Here is a 26,053-nt window from a genome sequence, read left to right on the forward strand (position 1 = left end):
CCTCCAATCCTCTGGCTGAAGCTGCTTTCTTCCTCCTCATTCTATGGAAAACAGGAATGTTTGCTCACTTTCCCTCCAATCCCTTCTCAGGATCCGGAGACGTGAGGAGACACGTCTTGTGTGTGTGTGTGTGTGTGTGTGTGTGTGTATCCAGAACAAGTTGAAGCCTGACACAGAAGTGATCAAGATGTCTTATAGAACATATTTTCTGTAGGTTTAACTCTTCTCCTCGTCCTGCCCAGGAGCCATGTTGTTTCTCTCATGTTGCTGGTTTCAAACATTTGGTTTTAAATTTGAGTTAGCTGAGGGGACACCTAGCAGACAGCTAGCAGCTCCCAGCTGTCACTCAAAGAGGCCACGCCCCTAATGCTGCATCCCTGTAAGCCTTAATATAATGTAAACAGGTGAGCTGTATAAAGATTCTCCCCGTACAGTTGTCATGAAGAGAGAAATGAGCTATAGAGACCCAAACTGTTTTTTGTACCAGGCTGTAAACATGTTTATTTCTGCTGTAAAGTTTAACATGGGGCTCTATGGGGACTGACTCACTGCTGGAGGCAGCCTCAAGTGGACACCAGAGGAACTGCAGCTTTGAGCATGTTAGCATGCTGAGATGAACGTTTAGCTGAGCACAGCTGCTAGCATGACTTTGTTCATTAATCTTTTTACATGAACCTGCAGCAGACACACGTTTTAAATGGATCTGAAATATATTCGTATCGGCACACGTGTTTCTGTCGGAGCTCACTTTCATACAGCCACCGTCACTAAGTCCCCCCACATGCCCGTCTGCCGTTATCAATCACCCTCACTTATAGATCAACTCTGATTAACTTAAATCAATCAGATGAATTAGCTCTCTGTTAAATTAATTCTGATCTGATAAGAGAAAACAGGGAAATCAATCAGCTGATCAGAAGTCGTGTTCGATCAGAGACAGACTGATGGAGACACAGAGAGACTCTGATAACACCGACGGCCTCGTTCGTTACCCGATCACTCTGACCGCAGGCATCATGTACCATGTGATCAGACTGTTTGTGTGTTTGGAAGCTTCGCCGACACTCTCTCATCAGAATCAGCTCTGAATCACAGACAGTCTTTCTGCACACTGAGCCGCTGCAGTTTGTCAAATGTCTCTCCATGATTTGCAGAAATCTCCGTCTCACAGAAAAAGTAAAGAATCAAAGCAGACAGAAAAATGTTTGTTGTTCTGACAGCTGAACCTCCTCCGCCCAGACGTGCAGCTCAGAGGAGCGTTCACTTCAATGACTCGTTCTAACAACCGAGAAAAATCAAACTCATTCTTTTATTGGCTGTCACAGTCAGAGGAAGGACAAGAGCATCTTTTCCATCATTTATTTCGCTCGTGTGTCGTGAACACAAAAGAACATCTTAAAGTTGGTCCAGTAGAAAAAGACAAAAAACACTTGAATGATTAATACTTTGTTTTTCAGCTTTCAATTCTGTCGAGTCAATTTGGAGTCTAGAGTCTAAGAGAGGAAGTGGATCGCTAGTTTCCAAAATCTGTCCATCATGTAAAAACATCCAGAAATCTGCCGCCTGCTGAAACCAAGAAAGAGTCAAACGTCTGGAGAGAAAATGGCGTCAAAATCTAAGTAAGAAAGGGATTAGCTGACTATAAAATGTACACTTTGTAAAATTTAACTTAATATTCACATTCATATATAAAACTTACAAAACCTGGATCTTTCAAAGCCTCTAAAAATATCTGTTTTGTGTTACTGCTGAAAGACCGTGTACGTTACCTTCGGTTTAATGGATTATTCACGTTATTAATGTCGTCATCTCGTTGTTTCCACACTTTTTGATTCATTTAAAAAAACAGAAGTCAATAAATTAACATGCTACCTCGGTCCCTGAAAGCCAATACTCGTCTGTGTTACTGAGTGAGAGTAAGACAGGTGTGTGTGTGTGTGTGTTAAAGTGTGTATCCATGTGTGTGTGTGCAGAGAAATATAGGACACACAGCCTGTTAGCGTACCTGCCTGGGGGAGGGGGGGGGGGTTATTTCGGAGTCCATACAAAAAATAATTCATTGTAAATATATAATATATATTTATACACTTTGAATATATTTACAAATATAGCCAGCACTATACATCATACTGTGTCTCTGTCCGAGTAATGGGAAGGAAAAGAAATCATCAATATTACAAAATAAACAGGAGACGTTTCTATACGAGCGCTCCTCCTGCTCCCGGTAGTCGCTCCGCCTCTCCGTCCGCTTCCTGTGTGAACTTCTCAGAGGTCCATACATTCCTCCAGGAGCAAAGAATAGTCTTGGAATGCCAGCCGCTGGAATGGGATCGCCAAACAAGTCGTCGATTGTAAAACAAAACCTCTGAGTACAAATACAAAAGTCTGTGGGAGCCGAGGAGGAGGAGGAGGAGGAGGAGGAGGAATGTCAGTTCATTCAGTACAAAACATGGTCCCTGTCCTCTCCTTTAAGACCGTGTGTGTGTGTGTGTGTGTGTGTGTGTGTGTGTGTGTGTGTGGCATGGCAGTGAAAGTGTGTGACAGCAGCGCTGCCACCGGCCCAGTCCCCACCGGGTCTGTTAGTCCACCGGAGCCCGAGGGGAGGTGGGGGGGCAGGAGGAGAGGGGGTCTGTGCTACGTGTGTTTGGGGACGTCGAGGGGTACGACTGGGGCAGGTCCAGCTGGGATTGAGGTGGGGTACGGGGGGGTCTCATGTCTTGACGTTCCCGTTGATGTGCTGGTACTTGGGGAGGCAGGGTTCGTCCGGTAACGGGTCGTGGGAAAACACCGAGTCGTCTCCGGAGGAGCAGGAGCTGCGAGTGTCGGGGAAGCTGGGGGAATACTGCTCTGCGGGGGCGCACAGGTCCAGGTACTCCTGCAGACACACAGCAGGGACACATTTACCCTCAGACAAGAGCTCCGATTACAACAGGCAAACACAACGTACATAACCTGCTGTCAACAAGAAGAGGGACTTTCCAGAGCTGGGCGAGAAGAGTATCACCTGCATGTGATGTTGATCTACAGCAGCCTGAAGGATTTATGGACCAGGACAGAAAAATAAGCTACAACTGGATACTGTCTGAAACATCTGCAGGAATAACAGGGAATAAATCGAATGTCGGACTCCTCGCAGGGATGACCTGGTTAAAGATGTGGGGTCACGTGGGGTGTGTGTGTGTGTGTGATTGTGCGTGTGTGCGTGTGTGTGTGGGGGGGGGGACATGTAGACCAGAGGAGCCTCACCTCTGCCTTCATGTGACTCTCCTGTTCAGTCCAAAGTCTGATCTGTGACTCTGAAACACTCCACATCAACACTGTGAGACGGCTGGAAAAAATAAAGAAGCTGGCAAAACTCGACCCCCCCCCCCCCAAAAAAAACAAACCCAAGATGAAGGCCGACGAAAACCCCCAGAAATCCTGTTATTAATTTGTGCCTGGGCCGGCGTTGGGAAGCTGCTTTGCTCTTTTCATGTCGGCTGAAGCTGTTCTTTCCCTCCTGCTCGTCTTTCATGGCTGTTATTGGGACGAGTTGTGAGGAGGAAGAGCTCTTGGGGTTTTCTAGAAAATGAGTGCTGGCTTCCATTTTCCCAGCTCAACACGAGAAGGCTCACATTACTAAAGACCTCCACATCTGCCAGCGGTTTGGGGCAAAGGGAGAGGGAGGAGGGAAAAAAGGCGCTTTATTACATTTCAAAAGTTCAAACTCGACGTTGGGCTTTCTGGCAAACATTCACGAAGTTTGAGCTCCACAGCAGACGAGTCCTGACAGCTTTCCATCGACGGCCTCTTTTCAGGTCGGCATGCGGATATCACAAGAGACAGGAAGGGGGATGGAAAGAAACGCAGCCTATTATATTGAGCGAGCGTGGACGTGATGATTGGGCAGCCTCGCTGGGCCGTGGCGGCCATGTTGGGCCTGGATCAAATCATACATCTTTTTCAGTCAGCGTTGAGCTCTGGAGGAGCAACGTGGCTCTAATGCTCCTAAAGCTTTCATTACTGCTGAACCCTGCGTGCACCGAGAGCGTGATTCACTTTGGATTGAGAAACATGTAACGGTGTGTAGGAATGTACCACATTATTCTGGTTTATTGTTTGAAATGCTGGACTCCTCTCTGCCAGGAAACATGAGAGCAGCGCAGCACGAATTCTGACCGCCCTGAATCCAGAGAGCTTATGGAACAAGAACGAGAGAAGAAGAGAGAAAGAGCTGCTCTCACCTCGTTGGTGTTGAGGGTGAGGATGCGATCCAGATCCTCTACGAGCTGCTTGAAGGTCGGCCTCTGGGACGAGATGGCATGCCAGCAGTCCTTCATCATCATGTACCTGAGACAGGTGAAGATCTGTTTAGTCAGAGAGCAGAGCGACTGCAGGGAAGCGTTGTTGGCATCATTTAGTCTGTTTAAACTCGATCCGTGCGTTCAGGTGTCTACACATCCAGGTTTGACCAAAACATTAAATCAACATATGTGTTCAATCTGTAATCAATAACAGTGAATGGTTCTGCTCTCCTGCTGCTCACAAGCATCCTCTCAGACACTGTGATGTGTTTGTTTCATGCACTGCATCCTGCACATCTCGACTTTGTTCTCCATCTCAGTGTGGCACCGCAGCAGAGCCGGGCCATTGTCCTCTGCCTCTCTGTGAATGAGGACACTGACAGCTGCCCGACGCAGCCGCGCGGGGGCCCGACACAGGGGCCACAGAGCCCCGGAGTCATGGATCTGATGGAGGCCGGGTGTGAGCTGCTGTGTCTGTGTGGTGATGGAGGATGTTAAACTGAGACTCTTACAGCTCGTTGGTGCAGTTCCCAGGCTTGTCCATGCGATGTCCCTCTTTGAGCAGCTTGAAGAGCTCTTCAACAGGAATGCCGGGGTACGGGGACCCCCCCAGGGTGAAGATCTCCCACATCAGCACCCCGAACGACCAGCTGAAGAGACGGAAGAGAAGAAGATATACGTTATGAACATGTGTGAGTGTGATGAGGCCCTACAAGTGTCACTGTCCTGCAGCCTACAGATCGTTTACATGCGGTCTCTCTGCCAGAGGTTGACACAGTCCGAGCAGTGTGTTCCTGCGGGGGTGTCAATGCCTTCTTTCTGCCGTCCGGTGGCTCGTGGTGCGAACCCGCTCCCTGTGCCACTCTGGCCTGATCTCAATGATGGCTTTTGTGCCCGCTGGCCCCTCACACAGGCGGGTATTGTCCGGTCACACCACACCAAAACAAACAGAGGACCACCCACAGCACACAGCAGAGAGGGGGGGTCACGGGACAGTGACAACTATTAACTATTAAGTACTTCCTCATCCGAGTGTCTGCGCGCTATCAGTGATTTCCATCTCTGCAGGTTAATATCACAGACTGTATCTCTTGCTCTGACAGCATGCCACACAAAGGCTGCATTATAACAAGCTAACAAGCTAAAAAGCTAACATGCTAACATGCTAACATGCGTTCAGCCACAGGCCGTGTCAGTGGTCCGAGCAGGGCAGCAGCTTCTCGTGTTGACTCATCTCTGTTTCTCTGTAACGTCTCTCAGAGCGCACGTCGACCTGCAGCCGACCTGCACTGAGCAAATAAACACACACACACCAACACACTGCGGGTCACTGCCACTGACCTGCGTCCGGCTGACGAGGTTACAAAAGAACACAGATCCTTTACTCGGCTGCTCCCGTGCTAAGCTAACTGAAGCTCACCTCAGACTTGGAGACTGAATAGAAACAGATCAGCCAATGAGAACAAAGGGACTCGGCAGTCTGGAGTCGTGTTTGTGTCTCGTTACAGTCGCACCTCTGCAGATGCTTCACGATATCGACTGAGAGCATCGTGAATGTAAATGTGGGAAACAAGTCGATACTCGTACATGCATCAGCGGAGGCTCCTGAGCGTCGTCGAGCGGCTTCAGCTTCAGGAGTATATTTGTTTCTCTTTGTGTCCATCAGTCAGCGGGGGCGTCGGACCCCCCACGCTGCCCCCGCCCGGCCTGGCCGGGATACATCTCTTACTTAATCCAGGCGGAGCTGAGTCCCCTGAGCCCGTCTGTCAGAACAACACGGGCCGCTTTCATTGGAATTCATGTATTCATTTAATCTGATGTCATGTATGGATCGCCCCCCACCACTTCACCCCCCCAACGCCTCTCCTCCTCTTCCTCTTGCCTCCATACTCCACGTGAAAAAGCCAATTACTAAAAGTGAGTGATGAAACATAATTAGCTGTGAGCTGACAGGAAGGACTGCAGCAGCCACTTCATGCCCCCCCACCCCCCCATATTATTGACTGGTGCTGCACCGGGGAACATGAAGGGCATCATGTGCACGATTATTAATGTGCACACACAAACAGAGAGTCTCCATCCAAGTTCTTAACTGGATGAGCTCTGCTGCTGTATGACTCACACTCACATGCACGCACACACGCACACACAGAGTCTCCTCCCGGGGGTCAGCGTGCGAGTGTTTATCTAATTGCCACACACACACGTTCTGTCTGGAGCAGAACTTCAAACATGGCTGTCAGAGCGAATGAGAGTCAGACTCAGGAGCGAGGGACGCTTTGTTCTGTTTTTAGAACCAGAAGGTAAAAAGAGAGAGAGAGGGGCGAGTCAGACGCTCACGGACAGGATGAATGAAAGCAGGAGCCAAAGGATGGAGGGGGGGGGGTTGTATTGATCGAGGAGCAGCTCCAAAAAGAAGAGCCACATGCTCAGGGAGAATCTGAACGAGGACAGGACGGTGAGGGGTTAAAGGAGACGGGTGCAGGAGGAGGAGGGACACAGCTTTGTTTCCTTAGGACGTGTGGAGGCCCAAAAAGGAGAGGAGACTTCCGAGCCGATCCGAAGGAGCGAGGGGTGAGTCGCAGGGGGGAGGAGGTGCTGGTGGGCTCCTTCCAGGCCCTTTGAAGCCGCTCAGATTAGTAACACGGTGTTGGCTACAAGTCGAGCGTGAAATCCTCACTTCTGCCACAGACTGGTCAGCACTGGACACACACACACACACACACACACACACACACACACACACACACACACACACACACCTAACCCTCACCAGCACTGCACCAAAACACCTCACACACTGGAGACAAACAGGCCTCTGAACAGCTGGGCTCCACGCTGAAGCTGCACAATAGGACTGAGTGTGTGTCCTGCTTCTTGATGTGTGTGAACTGATTCTCTGTGTGTTTGTGGGACACGTATCATACTCACACGTCACTCTGGTGTGTGTAGACCCGGTCGAACAGAGCCTCTGGAGCCATCCATTTCACCGGGAGTCGACCCTGAGGACACACACACACACACACACACACACAGGTGAGAGGTCAGACAACATCTACACACAGCCTGCCTACACTCCTTTATGTCTGCCCTGATCAGGTGTGATTCCTCCTGCAGGCCGACCTGTGAGAGCAGCGTGTGTGTGAGGAGGAACATTTACATTGTTCCAGCGGTCAGGCTGATAAACAGGGTCACAGGTACCGACAGAGTTCATCTCTATGTGCCGTTAAAACGCTCACTGGAAGCTAAGCATGGCTGAACAGGCAACGTCTGAGTAATGGAGGAACGGCAAGAAGAATCTGTGCTGACACTCTGAGATACAGGTGAGGTAACACCCCGGGCTCAGACTGCAGGAGCATCGGGACCATTCAGACCTGCCTGGCTCCTCCGACGCTCAGCCACAAATGTTCATAAAGAACAAACATTTACGTGATTTAAGATCTGGATGTTTCCGTGAGAACTTTCTGTACCTCGCTAAGAGAGGAGAGAGGGAGGGGAGGAAGTCCACGTTGTTCCAGTAAAACACGAGACATATTAACTACTCGCTCTGTTGTTTGCTAGCAGGCTACAGGGCACAGAAAATGAGACCTGACCTGAAATGTGTTTAAAACCCTCTGCAGTCTGAACCAACGTCAGTCTTTAATCTGATGACGAACAAGAGTATTCTTACAACCGTCTGTAATAATGACGACATAAAGACTTTTGGTGCAGGGTGAGATGCAGCTGATTGACAGGCCTCTGTAAGTCCTCCTGTTTCTGTCACATGACACTGCACTGACTCTCTGACACCGTGTGTCACTGCTGCTGCTGGCATCGTGCTAACATCGTCTCCCTCAGCATCGTCACATGTTGTTGTTGTTCTCAGTGTGATCGTGCGATGAAGATCCATCCATGCATACTGAATGAGGATGTGTCGATGCTGTGGGAAAGAAAGAGACACGGCCAGGCCTCTGTGGAGATGTCCATTAAGTTTAAGCCCCTCCCCCTCCCCCTCTGCTTCCCTTTGTAAGGGTCTGTGGAACTGAAGGAACAAGAGGCTGAGGACAAACAAGACGGGGTCTCCAGAAGCTCGACATTCACAGGCTGCCTGGGAACCTGCAGCTTCTGCCAACACACCAGCGAGGAAAGAGAGAATACGAGGACTAATCTCACACTGCTGCTCCTAAAAGACCCCCCTCCCTCGAAGAGGACATCCCAGGGCGTGCAGCGTGCAGGTGGAGGACTCACATTGGTCGTCTTTTTGTAGTAGTCGATGTTATGGACGTCCCGGGCCAGACCGAAGTCTGCGATCTTCATGACGTTGCTCTCTGTGACCAGAACGTTCCGGGCTGCCAGGTCTCTGTGTATACACTGAGATGGAGGGGGAGGGGTGGGGGGGGGGGGGGGGGCAGAGTGGAAGAAGTGAGAGGAAGATGTCAGTTAGCTCATCAGGTGTGAAACAGGTGTAAAGGTCACTCTGAGCCGTGTTCAGATGTTTGTGGTTGGTGTGATCACGCAGCAAACATGACGCCATGAAGCAGCAGCTACATGTCAGGATACGCTCAGATTCCTCACATACTTTAACACATACATGGTCAGAGTGTGTGTGAGTGTGTGTGTGCGTGTGTGTGTGTGTGTGAGTGTGTGTGAGAGACAGTATGCTCTGTCACATTCCTACAGTGAGAGGGAGCGTGAGGCTGCGTTTGGCCAACATGGCCGCCCCCCATTGTGAAACCCTCCCCATTCTCCCACACAGAGGGGCTTTGTGGTGGAGCAGAGACAATGGGGGGGGGGCACACACGACATTCCCACACTGACGCACAAGCTTCCTACGTAAACCTTCCTGGATACAGCACGTTAGACGCTGCGTGTGTTGGCACAGAGGTGTGTCTGTGTGAGACATTGGTGTGTGTGTGTGTGTGTGTGTGTGTGTGTGTGTGTGTGTGTGTCCTCTCACCTTCTGTGATGCTAAGTACTCCATCCCTCGAGCCACCTGATACGTGCAGGACACCAGGTCTTTGAAGGTGAGCTGCTCGTCGGAGACTCGGGCGATGTCGTACGAGTACTCCATGCCGGGCGGCCGGCGGGCTCGCAGGTACTCCCTCAGGTTTCCTTTGGAGGCGTACTCCACGATCACATAGAGGGGGCCTGCAGAGACACAACACCCACGGTACCTCCTGAGCTCGGACATGAATGATTCCCTTTGAGAGAGCGACACTGCACACACATCAGAGTGAATGTTTGATGGAGCAGAAGCACTTCTTTATCTCTATCAAAGGTCAAATCTGAGCTTCGAGGTCTGTGTGCAGAACGAGTTCTGTTCTGCCTCTGAGCCTCTTCTTCTCACTGTGTTGTGAAGTTATTCCGACTCACCGTCTTGTGTGCACGCCCCCAAAAGATTAATGATGTTCTTATGTTTGCCGATCATCTTCATCATCTCCATCTCTGACACCAGGTCAGACAGGTCCTTCTCTGTGGCGTCATCTGTGAACACAGGAAGTGGATTAAAGGTGGAGCTCCTGACAGACAGCCTGAGCTACAACGAGCCCTCCTAACAGAGCGGGGGGGAATTAAAGACCCTCATCTGGACTTATTATGAGCTGCACAGGCTCCTCATTCATGGGACTGACTGAGGCAGAAGAAACATCCAGACAGTCAGAGCGGCATCACCTGCATTCCTCCGCCCCGTCACCTTGACCTCACCTGGAGTTGACTTTCACAGTCGCTCGCAGGTCATTCCAAAACAAAGCTCATCTGAGATCATTTCTGCTTTTCTGATGTGAAAATCTGGAAATGAAACATCCAAATTTCTGTTGTGGAGTTCGGTCCACTTACCTGCCGCTGTACCTGGTCTACCTGCGCCCACCCACTGCCCCTCCCCCTCTCCTTAATCATAGCGCTGCTGTGACTCGCCTCTTTGTGTCGGTGCTAACGGAGCTCCAGCCAGCTGCTTCTCTGAGGTCAGGTATGTGACTGCCCCTCACCCTTACCTACACAACCTGCCCCTCCTCTCCGCTTCATCACTCAGCAGGCACCAATAAGGAATAATAACGACGGCCTCAGGCTCCACCTCGCACCTTCTCTGAACCCGCGCTGCAGCTTAAAGCAGCTATGAAACGTTCTCATGTTCAGACGTAAAGAAGCATCTTATCCCCGCGCTCTGAGTTCCTGTTCTGTGTGTGTGTGCAGCAGGAGACCAGCTCACCTTTCAGCATCTTCACCGCGACAGTCACAGCCTCCTTGGGTTTGTCCTTATCGATGCCCAGAGCCTCGGCCATCACAACTTGGCCGAAGCAACCTTCACCGAGGGGTTTACCCAGAGTCAACCTGCAGACAGGAAACACGAGACACACAGAGAGGAGGATGTTTAGCAGCTGAAGCACAAGTTTCACACACGTAGCACACAGCTAGAGATCAGCCTTTACAGAGGCCTGTGTGGAGCGTGCAGGAGGCGGAGCATCATTAATGAGCTCAAAGTGTGTTTAAAGTCCCGGTCAACGAGTCGGACCTTTGCGTTCATACATGCACCCCAGACATTTTCAGGTGTGCAGGTGTGAAAGGGGGTTAAAGGTCAACGATCTGATCTGACTGTGACGTCGATTTCTTCCCTGTGCAGAGACAAAGACACAGTGTGAGAGACAGAATGAAACCAGGCAGAGAGCCAGGTTCTCAGCCTCACCCTGTGTGTTTTTACTACATGGTTCTCTGTGTTTCATCAGACTGTGTGTGTGTGTGTGTGTGTGTGTGTGTGTGTGTGTGAGAGCTTTGTTGGCGCGGTGGCTGCAGCCTGTGCCAGTGCAGTAGGTAGCAGGCCGACATGGCAGCGATAATCACCTGTTGAAACCAGGCAGAGACGCTCATCTCTGTTTATCCTGCGCTGGCATGTTCCATTACACGCTGCCTACAAGTCATTACGCAGGGCTTAGCTGAGCCTGACTCATCAGCCTGTGACGGATGCTCTGCTGGCTTTGAGGAGCTCAACGTGTGTCTGAACATTTAAAGTAAAGTTGTGTTTTATCAGACGTGTAGCTGCTGTGCTTCTTGACACTGATTAGTCCAGTAAAGAAATGGATCTATGTGCCCTTTAACAGCCATCCATCAGAGCCCTGCACTCATCTGACCCCTGAACTAGCTGTGTGCCTTTTCCCATTGATTGACAGGTGTAGCCCCGCCCTCGGGCCCAGTGTCCTGGCTGTGTAAACACTCACACTGCGCGCAGCAAAGCAGAGCGCCCGAGGCCGGCGCCCGGCCGCTGTAACACAATCCCCTCTCTGTCCACACACACCCGCCACGCTCAATAGCAACCATTCTGTCCGTCCAGCCGCACATAATCAATGTTATTTTTCCTCCTCGCAAACCGCTAACGTTAGCATTCCTCAGCTATCCGCCGTCCCAACATGATCCCTCAGGCGCTGGGATGACAGGAGGGGAAGAAGGAGGCACACAGGGATTTATTCAGAGCAGACAAAACGTCTTCTGTGGCTCGTCCATCAATTAAACAGAGCTCATGCACACAGAGAGGCCAGCATTACATCAGACGTGTTGTTCCCTCTGATGAGTCCAAACTTTATGATCCAACAATCAGAAACAGGCCTTTCACTTTATTGATCTGGACTTCTTCCTTCCTTCAGATCCAGACGCCTCGGTGCTTCTTAACCTTTGCTGTTGTGTTGAATCCTCTCACACTGTGACGAACAGAAACCTCAGCGGTGATAATCCCTCTGGTATGAACGCCAGCAAACACTCCTCGGCCCAACACGCAGATGAAAGCTGTGAGAGCTAACCGCTAATTAGCACAGCTTCAGTGTGTGTGAGTGAGCGTGTGACGTAGCAGTGACTCAGCCACTACATGTATTCAGCAGCTAGCACCACGGCCTGCACTCTGCCAGGGTGAGCGGCTCTCTTCACACAGAACGGTGATCTGATCATTTAGCAGCAGAGATACGATCACACAGGAGCTTGCTGTGTCGCACTCTTTCTGTAATGTGTCCCGTGCGCTGGTGTGAGGGCAGTGAGGAGTGCAGGAGCCAGTCATGGTGTCACTGTTTAAAGGCTCTGATGCTTCACACTGAATCACAGTCACATAAATATGAACTTTTTGGAGTTCGGCCTTGTTCGTGATTCTTGGTGAGTCCAGAAACCAGCAGAATCACAAACTCCTGAAACTTCAACATCAGCTGTTTTTCAAGAGACTTAAATGTTCCTCCGGCTCGCTGCTGACTCTGTTTCCATCGAGGTCTAAAGACAAGTGAATTTTAGACAAACTATTCTGCTGACTGAAAGCTGAGGCAAGTCCCACCCCAAACTCCTTGTACCTTCAGTATGTTCTACCCCCCTTGCAGGGTCTACTTGAGCTAGTCTCTGATGTGGTTAATGAACAAACAACAGCAGCGATCAGAGAGGACGTTGGACGTCACAGGTCATGTGCAGAATAAACACCTCACCTGTCTCGGGAAAACTCCCAGCGAGGATCCTCCGGTAGGTCGTACTCTGGGATCGGCTCGTCGTGCGCAGAGCTCCGCCGTGTCGTGATGCGTACCAGCGGCGTGCTGGAGTTCATGGACGAGCTCGAGTCTGCCGACACCTGCAGAATGGAAAAGATTGGCTGATCACCGCAGTCTGGGTTCAAAGGTCAAATAAAGCTCCACGGCATCGCTAGAGGAGTCACAGGTGTGTTTGTGAGTATATCTCTAAAACGGACAGTTGTGATGATTACATGTCAGAGATCATTCAGGCTCCTCTCTCCATCCTGAACTTACCTTCACACAGGAGTCGGGCTCTCTGCAGGTTGTTATCCAACACTTAGTGTAACTTACCCTTTGGTTTCTGTGAGGGAAAAACACGGCGCACACAGACAACACACGTGCAGTTTCAGGCAGCAGAGCTAACCTGTTCAGGAAGTCACACCTGAGCAGCTTCAGGCTGCAGCTAGTTTGACTCTAAAGTCTCTGGTGTGCAGTCTGGTTTTATAAACCGGTAACAGAAATCATCTGCTGTGTGTATTTATGTAGAACATGTGTACTCGGTGTTTCTCTCCTCTAGGGGTGTTAGATGCCATTAGAACTCTTTATCTACTTTCTGTTACCTGGCGGCGCAGAGGGATCTGCTTGCTGAGTTTGTGGACCGCCGGTTGGCCCCCAAAGTCGGGTTTCTTTGCCGTGTTCCTCATGCGACAGACCACCACGATGCCCACCATGCAGGCGATGAGGAAGACGCCCGCGCAGTATATCGCAATCTCCACATAGTCAGGGGAGATGGGCCCGAGGGGTTTCTCCAGGGCTGAGGAGAGGAAAGGGTGAGCGGTGAGGCCAGACATGGAGGGTCAGAGGAAGTGATCACGCTCACACTGACACACATCCTTCTTTTGAACACACACACACACACACACACACAGGGATCAGACAGACAGACAGATTCTCTGCCGCTGACTCATGGTTGAATGTAATCCATGTTGGCAGGCGAACTAAACACAAATGATTTTCATGCATCCCTCTCCCTCCCTCTCTCTCCCTCTCTCTCTCCCTCTCTCTTCCTCTCTCTCTCCCTCTCTCTCTCTCTCCCTCTCCCTCTCTCTCCCTCTCTCTATGTCCCTCTCCCTCCCTCTCTCTCCCTCTCTCTCTCCCTCTCTCTCCCTCTCTCCCTCTCTCCCTCTCTCTCTTTGAAATCTAACCGGCCCGTTCGCCGCTCACACGTCTCTACAGATTTTGAACCTTGACTCAGCGAGTACGACCCGGCCTGCGTCTGTCTGCATGCCGTGCTGATGTTGGAGACACGCGAGCGCTAACACAAACACGCCAACGCACGACGGAACAAAACGTGCTTCACTTCAGATCACAAACAAGGGGGAGCGCTGTCCTTCCTGGTCGTATACGGCCTGCACTTCCTGTAGAGGAAATGGGCTGTGTGTGTGTGTGTGTGTGTGAGTGTGTGTGTGTGTGTGTGTGTGTGAGTGTGTGTTTTAGAAACGGACTGCTCCGTAATGCATCGCCCTCCAGACCACAAACTGGCCTCTTGAGCCGCCCGTCAGCCAGCTGGAGGTGAAGCTCCATGTAGGAACCTTTCTCCTGTCTGAATCGTATCTGTGGTCCAGAAACCACAGCGCGCGCACACACACACACACACACACACACACACACACACACACACAGAACGCAGCCTCGAAGGCGCCGTTGGTGCAGATAGAGCACATCGAGGCCAATAAATCTTACATATTACTCTCCGAGGAAGCGTCGCGCCTGTGATCATGGAGCCGAGTTGTTTACAGAGGAAACAGAAGTGTCCTCTGGTTACGACATTAAGAGTTAATGTTGCTGCAGACGCTCAGACGATCTGATTTGACGCCTGCTTGCAGTTATTTAGAAATAAGCAGAAACATTTGCATGTTTACGCTGAAATCAATCTTGGAACCTTTGTGATCATCTGACCTTCTGGGACTGATGGCCAAGGAGAGGCCAGCATTTATTCAGAAGAGCGATAAAAGACATCTGAGCCTTCCTGTTCCTTCTGTCCACACGAGCAACTTGAGCTGTGAGGATCGGAGTTGAGCGACGACGTCTCCGTTAGCTGCACGTAAATGCAGATTTCTGTTTGAAGAATTCAATAAGATAAGAGATCGGCGGTTGATAGTTGCTGAGGGGTTTTAAAGTTGCATTATGGCCAATGTGTTCCTGCAGACAGCCCGCGCACGCTGAGACGCTAGTGGAGGACACTCGGACAGAAACCAGATTACTTCTCAGATCTTGTCCCTCGCTCGACCCTTCTCAAAGAGACTTCCCGGCAGTGAACTTGTGCAGATTCTGACACTAAGTTTTCTGTATTTCTCCTTTGGTTTGCATAATTACAGGGCAGACATACGGCGGCGAACAGAAATAGCATAAAGGAGTTGATAAATGAGAGCAAACAGACGTTCACATGCAGGAGTCTCACTGTGCAGCAGAGACAAGTTTGGCAATGATAATCGAGAAAGTCGAGCCAACCTGAAGAGAGTCGAGCTTTACCTTTCCATCTTTATTTCAAGGAGAAATAAGGATGTTCAGAGAAGCCAATTATCAGAGCCAGGAAAGAGAAAGTTTGTGTGTGAGAGTGTTTGAGATGGAAAACAGATTTATGTGACGTGCAGACGCAGAACCAAATGTGGCACTGACGGACAACAGGGATGTAAGAAGGAAAAGAGAGTTGGGCGACGAACCGTCCCCGCCTCAGGGAGTCGGGAGACACTTCAGCTGAGCTTCCTTTCTGTCTCACAGTTAGAAAACGTCGTCTGCAAACAACCTCGGTTTCTGCTCCCAGCTTTCAACAGCTCAATGATCCAGATAATCTTATAGAATATCCTAAGTAACAATATCTGAGCTGCGTGCCTCAGACTCGGAGGGGAGGACTCGTCTTCCACAGAGGTCATTCAAAGACAAACTGGTTTAAGAAAAGTCTGAGAGGAAACACGGGAAGAGTTCAGAGTGTGTGTACCTGGAAGCACCGTCAACCAAGCAGTGTGAAAGGAGATCCCAATAGAATTACCCGCCAAGCACGTATACTCCCCAGCATCCTCAAATGTTACATTGGGCAAGTAGAGAACTTCTATCTCCTTATCTGTAGTGTTAACACCTGCAGTCTGGGGAGAGGAAGAGGAGGAGGAGGAGGAGAAGGAGAAAGAGGAGATGGGGAACGGAAGGCAGAAACAGGGAGTCACAGAGGAAGGCGGGGGAGAGCAGAGAGAGAGAGAGGAAGAGAAACAAATGAGACCCAAAACACCGAGAGAGAAAAAAGAGGAGCTGGATGACGTCCATCGTTGAGGTCCCGTCTAGGGCAAAGGATGCTGGGAGTTTCCACGGGTGAGGAGGGGGAGGCTTCATAAACACACAGAGCCCAGGACACCACCAAAACATGAAAACAGAACCAGTACACCAAATATAAAAAGGTTCCCGTCACCAACAGAACCTGGACACGCTGGACTGAACACATGCACCAACACAGAGAGCATGGAGAGCACGGCCTGCAGCGACATACACCACCTGACACAGCGTCCAGAGAGAGAGAGAGAGAGAGAGAGAGAGAGAGAGAGAGAGAGAGAGAGAGAGAGAGAGAGAGAGAGAGAAGAGAGAGAAAGAGAGAGAGAGAGACAGAGAGACGAGAGAGAGACGAGAGAGAGAGAGACACACACACAGAGAGAGAGAGAGAGACGAGAGAGAGAGAGAGAGGAAGAGACGCTCGCTGTGACGCTGTGAGTGTATGCGTGCAGGTCCTGCTTCCATGGCTGCAGCTGTCTCAGACCGGAGCGAGCAGCTGAAACACAAAGGGTTAAACATCAGGGGAGAGAAGGACTGTGAACCCCAGGACCACCAAGAGACCACCAGCAGGACCACCACAGCACAGCAGGTCAGGGAGGGCAGGGAGGGGGGGTCTCAGGGTTACCTGGGATGACAGTGAGCCAGCCCGACTGGTTGGCCTCGCCTATATAATTGGAGACTTTACAGATATACTCTCCAGCATCTTCCTCCGTCACGTTGGTGAGGGTGAGCATCTCCACGTCGGAGCTGTTAATGCCTGAGCGCTGAAACGCACACAGACACACACTTCAAACATAAAGGTACAGACATGCAAACATCTCGACGACAGCGACTTAACATCTGCAGGAGAGGAGAGAGCAGGACTGATCGCCAGCTGCTGCATCAGAGAGACGGGGAGGACAGATGATGATTAGCTGTCGTATGACACGAAATGCATCCCCAACAAGAAGGAAGGATTTGATCCTGTGCTGAAGTTTACCTTTAACACGCGGACGTAGGGGTGTCCATCAGGTCCGTAGCGACTGCCGTTCTGCATGATGTGTTTCAGCCACTGGATGTGAGGCTGAGCGTCGCTGTACACCTTGCAGACGAAGCGGGCGTCCTCCCCGACGTGCACGCTGGTGTTAGCGGGGAGGCCGGCCTGGAGGATGGGCCGGTGAGGGGAGCGCTCTGCAGAGAGGAGGGGGGGAGGGGGGGTGATTCACTGGTTCACTTCACAGATTTGTCGACCTACAACCGAGCAGAGCTGGCCTACGTTTCACCTGTATTCAGTCATGGCTCCGCCTCTTTCTTTCTTCAAACCAAACAAAGAGGCGGAGCCATTTATCACTTCAAGGTACAGAGCTCAGGTGGAGGAGGTCTTCCATACAGTAGGGTGTACATATATAAGACGTGTGAGGAGGTACCCCCCCCACATCACCTCCAGCTCTCTGCATTCTCTGACACACAAACATTTGTCCTGAGAATCCAAACAGAGCGAGACCTGCTGAACAATGCCCCCTTTCAAACACCAGCACACTGAGGAGCCCCCAACCCCCACACTGACAGCACACACACACACACACACACTGACAGCACACACACACACACACACACACACAAGATGACATCACTCAGCCTCGGGGCTGCAATGCCTTTCCAAAACAAAGCCTAAAGGTAAGTGCAGTGAATTCGGTCTTGCGCAAGTGTGTGTGTGTGTGTGTGTGTGTAAAGCTGGGGTGGGTCAGAGGTCGAGGCTGTGTCATGGAGGGTGGGTTTAAGAAACAGGACTGAAGAAGGAGAACGAGCAGGATGAACAGATGGAGGGTGCAGAAAGTAGAAGGCAGACACTTCTTACACGTCTGTCTGTCTGCCTGCCTGTCTGTCTGTCTCTCTGTCTCTCTGCCTGCCTGTCTGTCTGCCTGCCTGCCTGTCTTCCTGCTCCATCTTTCTGAAGTCTGTCACATCAGATGCTTCCCACCCCTCCTCCCTCTCTCCCCTCCTCCCTCCTCCTTCCTGCACATTCCGAGGGCTCGCCTTGTTTATTGTCTCTTCTCCCATTTTCCCTCCTCCTCCATCGTTCACAGACGTCCTCCCAGAGAGAGATGATCGATTTAAATCTGTCACCAGCTCTCTCTATTGAAGGTAGCAAACAGAAAACTGCAGGATACATATTTTTGCTAAAACAGGCGAAAGGAGAAAAAACAGTTTCGGTGTTTTCACCGTCCTGACATCCGAATGTGAGCTGCAGCCTTCAGAGCCGACGGGTGTGCAGTGCGAGAAAACAGGCCACATCATGATTATGGAGCAGCACCAAAACAATAAAAGTTTGTGGAGCAATTCTTGCTTAAATTAGAAAGAGGACTCTCACTGTGCGTGTGGGCGAGAGCAGAGAACGGACCTGAGACACGAGAGACGTACAGACGGAAACTAACCTGCCGTCCTCTCAGTCTGCAGCACGAGCTTCATGTTTACAGCTCAGAGGGAGTTCTGCTGTTTACTTCAGTTGATCTGAAGTTCATTTTTAAAGAGATTTTTCTTTAAGTTTGGTAATGCATCGTGTTTTTATGAGTCCAGACTGTTTGGTTTGAAACTCTTTAAAAAAACACACAAAGCACTAAATGGAAAAAAGATTTAAAGTCGTCAGATGGTTTCAATGAGTCCGTCAGAGTTTCACCAAAGAACAAACATGAGAGCAAACTGCAGAAAGTCAAAACAGATCTGCGTGTCAAACTTTGTTTTCTCTTCGTTTCTCTCCCATTCATCTTCTCACGACCCCTCACAGCTACACAGTGACCCTTTAGAGGACCTGGCCCCCTAGGTTGGGAACCACCTGATAGAGTAGTTTACACTCTTTGCCCCTTGAGCAGCTGAAGACGTCACAGACGGCTGAGACACTGATGTATTCATATTAACGAGTCGAAGTCACAGGAGACTTTTACTTTGAAAGTGTATTCTGCTGACGGTGCCTGTGCTTTTATTTTGGTAAAGTGTTGAGTCAGGACTTTCCCTTCAGTGAAGGATCAGAACACTTCCTCCAACACTGCACGCATCAAAGCGAATGAAAGCGGCGACCCTGCGGTGCGTCCTCATGTTTAGCTGTGACCCGTTTCATGACTGAATCCATTTATCAATTAATTAATTAGTGGAGATATTTGATGGCTCGGTGATGAGACAGAGGCCGAGAGGAGCGCGAGGAGACGGACCGGGGGCATTCCATGGCGTCCCATGCGAGACCGGTGAACTCTGGGTAACCTGGCGGCCTGGCACACGGGGCTCTGAGGGTCAGGGAGGGGCGGAGGCAGCAGAAGAGCCCGGCATGGCACAGGATGGCATGGGGCTGCCGACAAAGTGCCGCTGGGTGCCACAGCTCGGATTGAAAGAGCCGACTGTTGTGACTCCTCATTTGTGTCTGACTGTCATGTGTTTCTGTCCCACGGCGGCCTTTTCTCCAGAGGCCAGTTTGAACCAGAAACGTCCGGTTCCTCTGGGTTTTAATCGCTGATCCTGCAGGTCATTTAGACTGATAAGAGCAGCCTTTCCAGTCTGTTTCCCCCTCCGTCTCCCCATCTCCTCCCTCTGTCCACCCCCCATAATGGAGGAAAATGAAGCAAAAGGTTGCAGGGAGCAGAGGCTGTGGAGCCAGACGGGGAGGGGGTTTACTGCTCTGCAATAAAACAGGACAAAAAACAGAAATATGCAGTCTGAAGGAGAGCTGACTCCAGAGGGGAGCGGAGCAGGGGGCCGGAGCTGGGGGCCATGTGTGTGTGTGCAGACCGTCATGTGTGTGTGCATGTGCAAAAAAAACCTCAGGTATTCAATCTCCATCTGATATAATGGAAATAATACTCCTTATTACCATGGAGACGCTAATGAGAACAGAGTTCCTCTGCTCGTGGACACAGTAGGAGAATAAGTGGACGCTCGCAGTGACCAGCGGCGCCTCGGCGCTCCTCTGAGTCACCGTGCTGCAGCTGCAGGTCTGTGCAGCTCATCGGTGGATTATTGACGAGCCTTTAGAAGAAAGTGTGTCAGATAAACTTTGATCTGGACGGACTGCCCGTGTGCTGGTTCGAGTGAGGTCAAAGGACAGCGGGTTCACACACACAAACACATTGATCTACTATGTGTATCCCCTTGTTGTCCCCGCGCTGCATCGATCCTGCAAACTGAGCAGAAAAGCTCTCTTTGCTTTCTGAGCTCCAAAGGTCACAGCGAGGGGTGACTGAGTGTGGTGTGAACCCGATGGAACAGACAGAAGGCCGGAGACAGACTCTATACGTTCATCTGCCACAGGTACGAGTCCCCATCGCACCTCAGCCGACCTTACAGCGTCACTTCCCCCGAATCACACATATTTGACCTGTTCTGGTTTTGGACCCTGCAGACAGTTTGTGTTCTGCTCACATGATGGAAACAGACCTGACCTGTTCAGGGTGTCCCACAGACTCCTTTAGATTAAAGGTTGGTGCCTCTTACATCCTAAAACTAATCTGTTTTCTTTGCACTAAAATTACACATCCAACACACATAATCAATAATCACAGCAGCTTCAGAGTCACAGGATCCAACTGAAGGCACAAAAACACCTGCATTATAGAAACGAGCAGAAACTCATAAATCTTTAGTTTCACACACTTGGCAGCAGTCCTCGACCTGCACCTGCATCCTGAGTGCACCTGGGCGATCTCACACACACAAACACACACACACACACACACACACACACTATTCTGCAGTGGAGTTCTTTCTGCCTCCACCTTCTTCACCTCTACACTTTGTCCTTGTCAGCCTCACAGGTGAGCTGCTGAGTCTAAGTGTGTGTGTGTGTGTGTGTGTTGTACTGACCGACTACGTCCAGGGTGTAGGTGTGGTTGATGGATCCAAACTCGTTCTCCACCAGACAGGTGTAGTTGCCCTTGTCCGACGGCACCACGCTCTCCATGATCAGGGTCCAGTGCTGGCTGCGCACCTGAGTGTGAGAGGCAGGTGTTTATGTTACCGGGGGGAGGAAACACTGACACACACACTGACACGCACACACACACACGGACACACACTTACACACACACTGACACAGACAAACAGGGACATGCAGATATAAGAGGCTAAATGAGAAAGATGAAGTAAACGTGGTCTGAGGAGTGAACGAGGAGCAGCTGATCGATGGGTCTGAACGTGAGCTCACAGAACTGCATCAAATTGCATCGAATTGGACACATTGTTTGCAGGTAAAGGTAGAACACACCTTGTCTCTAGATTTCATGATGAACACTTTAGACATTTTGCACATTTTGAATGTATTTTCCTGTGAGTAGAAACAGTGCTGTTCACATGCTCTCTGTATTACATTGTATTATTGTGATGTTTAAACCAACTCGCGGTGGGTCCTGACTCTGGTTCTGGTCTCGTTCAGTCCCTCACACTTCCTGCTTCATTCTTCAGCCCCTGTTATCTGGGGTAGGTAACCCCGCCCTGCTGGTCGAAGCACTTTCAAACACAGTTCTTCTCATGATTGGCAGAAAGAGTTGCAGCTCTGTGGAATCCACAGGTGTGAGCTAACAACAGAGTTTCCGTCTGCACTCTGAGCAGAGACTGTATCTGCTGCTTGTTCGGGCCCACACTCACACAAAGGAGAGATTAAGCCACAGGGCTGGGCTCAGGTACGGCTTTGTCCCACATTTGTTGACAGAAAGAGAGCAGTGATCTGCCCACAGAGTGTCTGACAGACTGACTGAATCACTTCCGTCACGTTGAGGCTGCTTTTTGTCCTCGCTCTAATGATCTGGCTGAAAGCTGAAGGGGAGCGACATCAGCAGCTACATCGACAGAATCTGCAGCTAAACTTTCCAGGCAGGAAGTGATGGTTAACCAGGAGCCTCGGAGTCGCTCGGCGTCACCGGAGCTTTTTCAGGAATTAACTTAAAACTGTCTGTATAAACTGTCCTCCCTCTTTACCAGCCCGGCCCGAGCATGTACAATAAATGCTGGAGTTTCTGAGCAACAGGACTTCAGTCCAAATACACGGCGTCACAGTGAAGGAATTCTGAACAACGAGCTGAAGCTGTTTTTACACTTTTTATACAGACAGAAAATAAAACACAACTTTCCCATGACGTACACAATCAGGTGTTTCAGCTCCTATAAATCAACACAAAGCTCTCCTGTTGGAGCGTCAGCCCTGCGCCTGTGTAGGTCCTGTAAGCTTCCACTGACTTACAGTGACGACCTCGGCACGCATCTGTCACTGGAGTTAATGTATTATTTTAATGTGAACACAGAGAGCTGCAGCAGTGACCGCCTTCACTTTGAACTTTCAGCAGCTCCCTGTTTGTGAATCACATTTCATAACAACAGAATCACAGGCACCAATCACACACTGGTCTCCAACCGGAGCCAGTGGGACCTGTTCTCCCTGATTGAGTTACCTCAGCATTCTGAACTCACTTCAACCCTGACGCGACCTGCTCTCTATACATTACTGTCTGGGGGCATTTAACCCTTACGTCCCCAGCTTAGGTTTCTAATTGTCGGGGGTAAAGAAGCATTTCGAGTTACAGTGAGAGGCTCTGCAAAGTATCCTGGTGAGAGGAGGCGCACGGATGAGCAATTCCAATTTCACACCAGAAACCCTGCCCTCGTCTCCTCTGTCTGCTCTCCTCCCGTCTCTCCACTGAAGGGAGGAAACGGGGTGAAAGGACAACGGAGGATGATTGGAAGGAGGCCTGACGTCCCCACATACATTCACAGGGTGGCCAGAAGGACTGCAGCACAGACAGCAGGAAAAAAGCAGTGAGGCGACATTTCAGATTGATATTATTAAGTATCTCTGATACGACCATCTCAGTCAAACTCAGAAAATCATTGTCATCCACTGCAGACATCACCTGTGGGGAACCCCAGGGCTCAATCCTCGGTCCCCTCCTCTTCTCCTCGACATGCTTTCACTCACAAAGTATCCTGTCAGAGCTATGCTGATGTCACACACGCATATCTTCATTAAAACAATCCCAGCTGCCGCAGGTCTCGTAGAAACTGTTTCAAAAACATTAAATGTTGTTTCTGAGCAGCCAAACATTTGATTCTACAAGATCCAGGGGACTAAAATCTTCTGCAGGGACATAGACCTTCGACGAGCAGGTAAAGAGAGTTGTGCTGTCCTTCTTTCTTTGAGGTGTGATTTAAAATAATGTGGAGGTTCTTCATGTTTCATTTTATCTTGTTGAGACTTTTTCTTCCCCCATTATTCCTGCCTCGGTCAACAATCCACCACACCTCTCCAGCTCGTCCAAAATGCAGCAGCAAGAATTAAGTGTCACTAATAAGGGCTCTACAAACCAAAGAAAGCTGTGGGACCGTCTCTCCTACCTTGTACCCTCCCATGCGGTCCTCCTGGCGGAACGGCCGGCTGTTTTTCAGCCAGCGCAGCTTCGGTCGGGGGTTTCCTCCTGCAGCACAGCGGAACTTTACGGTGTTGGCAGCCGGCACCGCGTGAAGCTTCTTCTCCATCTTGGCTGACGAGGTCCAATACGGAGCGCCTACAACAGGAGAACAGGAGGTGATCAGGCAGGGTGAGATGTCCTGAATATATCGATCATGTGACTTGTTGTCTTTATTTTTGAACAGCCATCGTTACAGAGGAAAGTCTGAGTCAGGAAGAAATCATGTTTAAATAATGAATGTTTTTTTGTTGCCCATCAGTCGTGGTCTTTAAATCACCACTAGCTCTGACTTCATATAATGAAACTGACAGACGCTCAGGCAGAGATACACCCAAGCGTGACTGCAGAGGAGCCAAACCTGAACCCTTCCTCACACTCCCACAGACCTCCACCCTCAGCTACACCGGCTGACCCTCCGTCTGAGCCGCACACTCACACAGGGAAATGAAAACAGTCCTGCAGGCTCGGCGGGGTGCTACAGAGGGGGAAGAGGAGAATGTGCCTGGGCGTTGCCAAGAGGGTAACTAGACCATCACATTCAATTTCATCTCATTCCACTTAGCAGCTTTTTTTCTCCCTCCACTTCCTCCAATTACCATAGCTCTGCTGTTTATCTGCCCGTCACTGGGCTGGATATGGACGGCAGGGCCAGCGATGCTTATCAGTGATGGAAAATCATTATGAGCCGTCAGGGGAGAAAATGAATGTCACGTTTAAAGCAGGATTTGGAGCTCAGCACACTTCAGTCTAAAGAGTTCCCAGTCCTCCTCCTGAAAGCCGTCACCTTCCTCGTGTTTGTCCGTTCCCTGGTTCCCTTTTCTCCCACTCTCTCTCTCAGTCAGCTGGATTTCCCTCCCCTCTTTTCTCAGTGCACCTGGGAGTGTGATTGCCTGAGCAGATGGGACTCAGAGGGGAAGAGGAACTCAAAGTCAAACAACAACCAAACCGTCCTCCACACTATGACTTCCTCTAAGAGCAGGAGTGCGAGCAGCGGAGGGAATACCCGCAGATAAGACTTCAGAGTGACCCTCGCACGTCCCAGGAGAGTGTTTGCTCAAAGCGCTCTCCCTCCAATCTGCATACTATCAGACACCTCCCATCGTCTCTCTGGCTCGCACAGCCGGACATGTCGCGCATACTTGGGTAGTAAAATCAGTAAACAGAGCTCTTCCTTCCTGAAGGGACGCACACACTAAAATTAGTCCTTCTTCTTCCTCTTCACTCTCACTATCTTCACCTCTCCGTCCCCTCCGTCTTCTCTTCCTGTCATCACCGCTCTGTCCGCTCAGACGGAGACAGATTAGGTGGCGACTGGCACATTGCGAGGCCGTCTCTCCGAGCCGACCTCTGACCCCTCACAGGCAGCGGGGTCGGAAGATGAGGTTGGGACTTGAAAGGTGAGCGGAGCGGTTTCCCATGCTCTCTGTCCGGAGGGGCAGCACTTCAAACGAGGCGACCCTCAGACCTCTCCAGATGAAGCCCAACTCTCACTGCTGCCTCCCCCGCCTCCCCCAAGGCCCCGAGCATCCGGACCCCCCCTCACGGCTGTTTATCCTGAGCGGGCCGGGGTCAGCTGAGGTCAGCCGAGGTTATCTAACTCCTGCGGCTCCAGATTTATTTTATACTCTTAAGTTCGTCCATCAGAGACACAAAGTACCTGTGCTGTGACATCCCTCTCTTTACCCTTTATGTCTGCAGGTACGACAAGGCACCTGTGACGTCACGCTCAGGCTGGGAGGATTCAGCTGTGATGATGTCATACTGCTGACTTCCTCTTTGAACACACAAGCAGGTAGAAAACTGTCACCTTTAAGCACAGCTCTGCGTGGCTCTGTGCATCAACGTCTCCTCAGACGCTCTTCTGCCTCCTCGGCAGCTCAAACCAAACTGCTCTGTTTGTGTCCTGAAGCCCCGCCCACTCTGACAAGGAGAAAAAAAATCCCTGAAAATGAAGCTACACCCCTCTCCGCTCTCCTTCCCTCCCACGCCTACATGCCTCCCCCCGCCCTCCCTCGCTCTGCTCCTCGGCTCCAGGCCAAGGCTCCACGCCACGCTCAGAGAAGAGCTGGTGCTGATCCAACACACCCCTCCTCCTCCTCCTGTTTTCCCTCTCTCCTTCTCCTTCCCTCTTTCTTTTAATAATAATCTCGGTTTGGAGTTTTCAGAAACACACACGGCGAGAAAATGCGACTGTGCTGCCAGAACAGCTCCGTCTTTGTTTTCAGACAGCTTATTACCAGCAGAACGGCTGGATCGCTTCCCTCTCCCCCGTTTTCCTCCTCTCTCTCTCTCTCTCTCTCTCCCCCTCTCTCTCTCTCCCCCTCCCCCCCCTCTCTCTCTCTCCCTCTCTCTCTCCCCCCTCTCTCTCTCTCCCTCTCTCTCAACCTCTCTCTCTCTCTCTCCCTCTCTCTCTCTCTCTCCCCCTCTCTCCTCTCTCTCCCTCTCTCTCAACCTCTCTCCCTCTCTCTCCCCCTCTCTCTCCCTCTCTCTCTCCCCCTCTCTCTCCCCCTCTCTCTCCCTCCCTCTCTCTCCCCCTCTCTCTCTCTCAACCTCTCTCCCTCTCTCTCCCCCTCTCTCTCCCTCAACC

At 50.7% G+C, this 26,053-nt stretch overlaps 1 protein-coding gene across 3 annotated transcripts in view; it reads right to left on the reverse strand.

The window, feature by feature from the left end:
- Positions 1–1,289: 1,289 nt before the first annotated feature.
- The window catches only part of LOC138611022 (fibroblast growth factor receptor 2), a 26,607-nt gene continuing 1,843 nt past the window's right edge, over positions 1,290–26,053 (reverse strand). Inside the window, exons 3-16 of one of the 3 annotated variants that reach the window (XM_069683903.1) lie at positions 23,393–23,562; positions 20,873–20,996; positions 17,025–17,215; positions 15,726–15,870; positions 13,341–13,541; positions 12,707–12,845; positions 10,468–10,589; positions 9,636–9,746; positions 9,220–9,410; positions 8,511–8,633; positions 7,215–7,285; positions 4,796–4,933; positions 4,224–4,329; positions 1,290–2,875 (exon numbers count right to left, since the gene is read on the reverse strand). In XM_069683903.1, the coding sequence (XP_069540004.1) occupies positions 2,711–2,875; positions 4,224–4,329; positions 4,796–4,933; positions 7,215–7,285; positions 8,511–8,633; positions 9,220–9,410; positions 9,636–9,746; positions 10,468–10,589; positions 12,707–12,845; positions 13,341–13,541; positions 15,726–15,870; positions 17,025–17,215; positions 20,873–20,996; positions 23,393–23,562 (1,997 nt within the window). In that variant the 3' untranslated portion in view covers positions 1,290–2,710. Of the gene's footprint in view, positions 2,876–4,223; positions 4,330–4,795; positions 4,934–7,214; positions 7,286–8,510; positions 8,634–9,219; positions 9,480–9,635; positions 9,747–10,467; positions 10,590–12,706; positions 12,846–13,340; positions 13,542–15,725; positions 15,871–16,670; positions 16,810–17,024; positions 17,216–20,872; positions 20,997–23,392; positions 23,563–26,053 lie in introns of all 3 variants that reach the window. The other 2 variants (XM_069683901.1, XM_069683902.1) reach the window with 2 other exon arrangements.

Source organism: Semicossyphus pulcher, unplaced genomic scaffold (genome assembly GCF_022749685.1).
Source record: "Semicossyphus pulcher isolate SPU_LCO1_2020_fin unplaced genomic scaffold, fSemPul1.0.p SCAF_61, whole genome shotgun sequence".
NCBI lineage: Eukaryota > Metazoa > Chordata > Actinopteri > Labriformes > Labridae > Semicossyphus > Semicossyphus pulcher.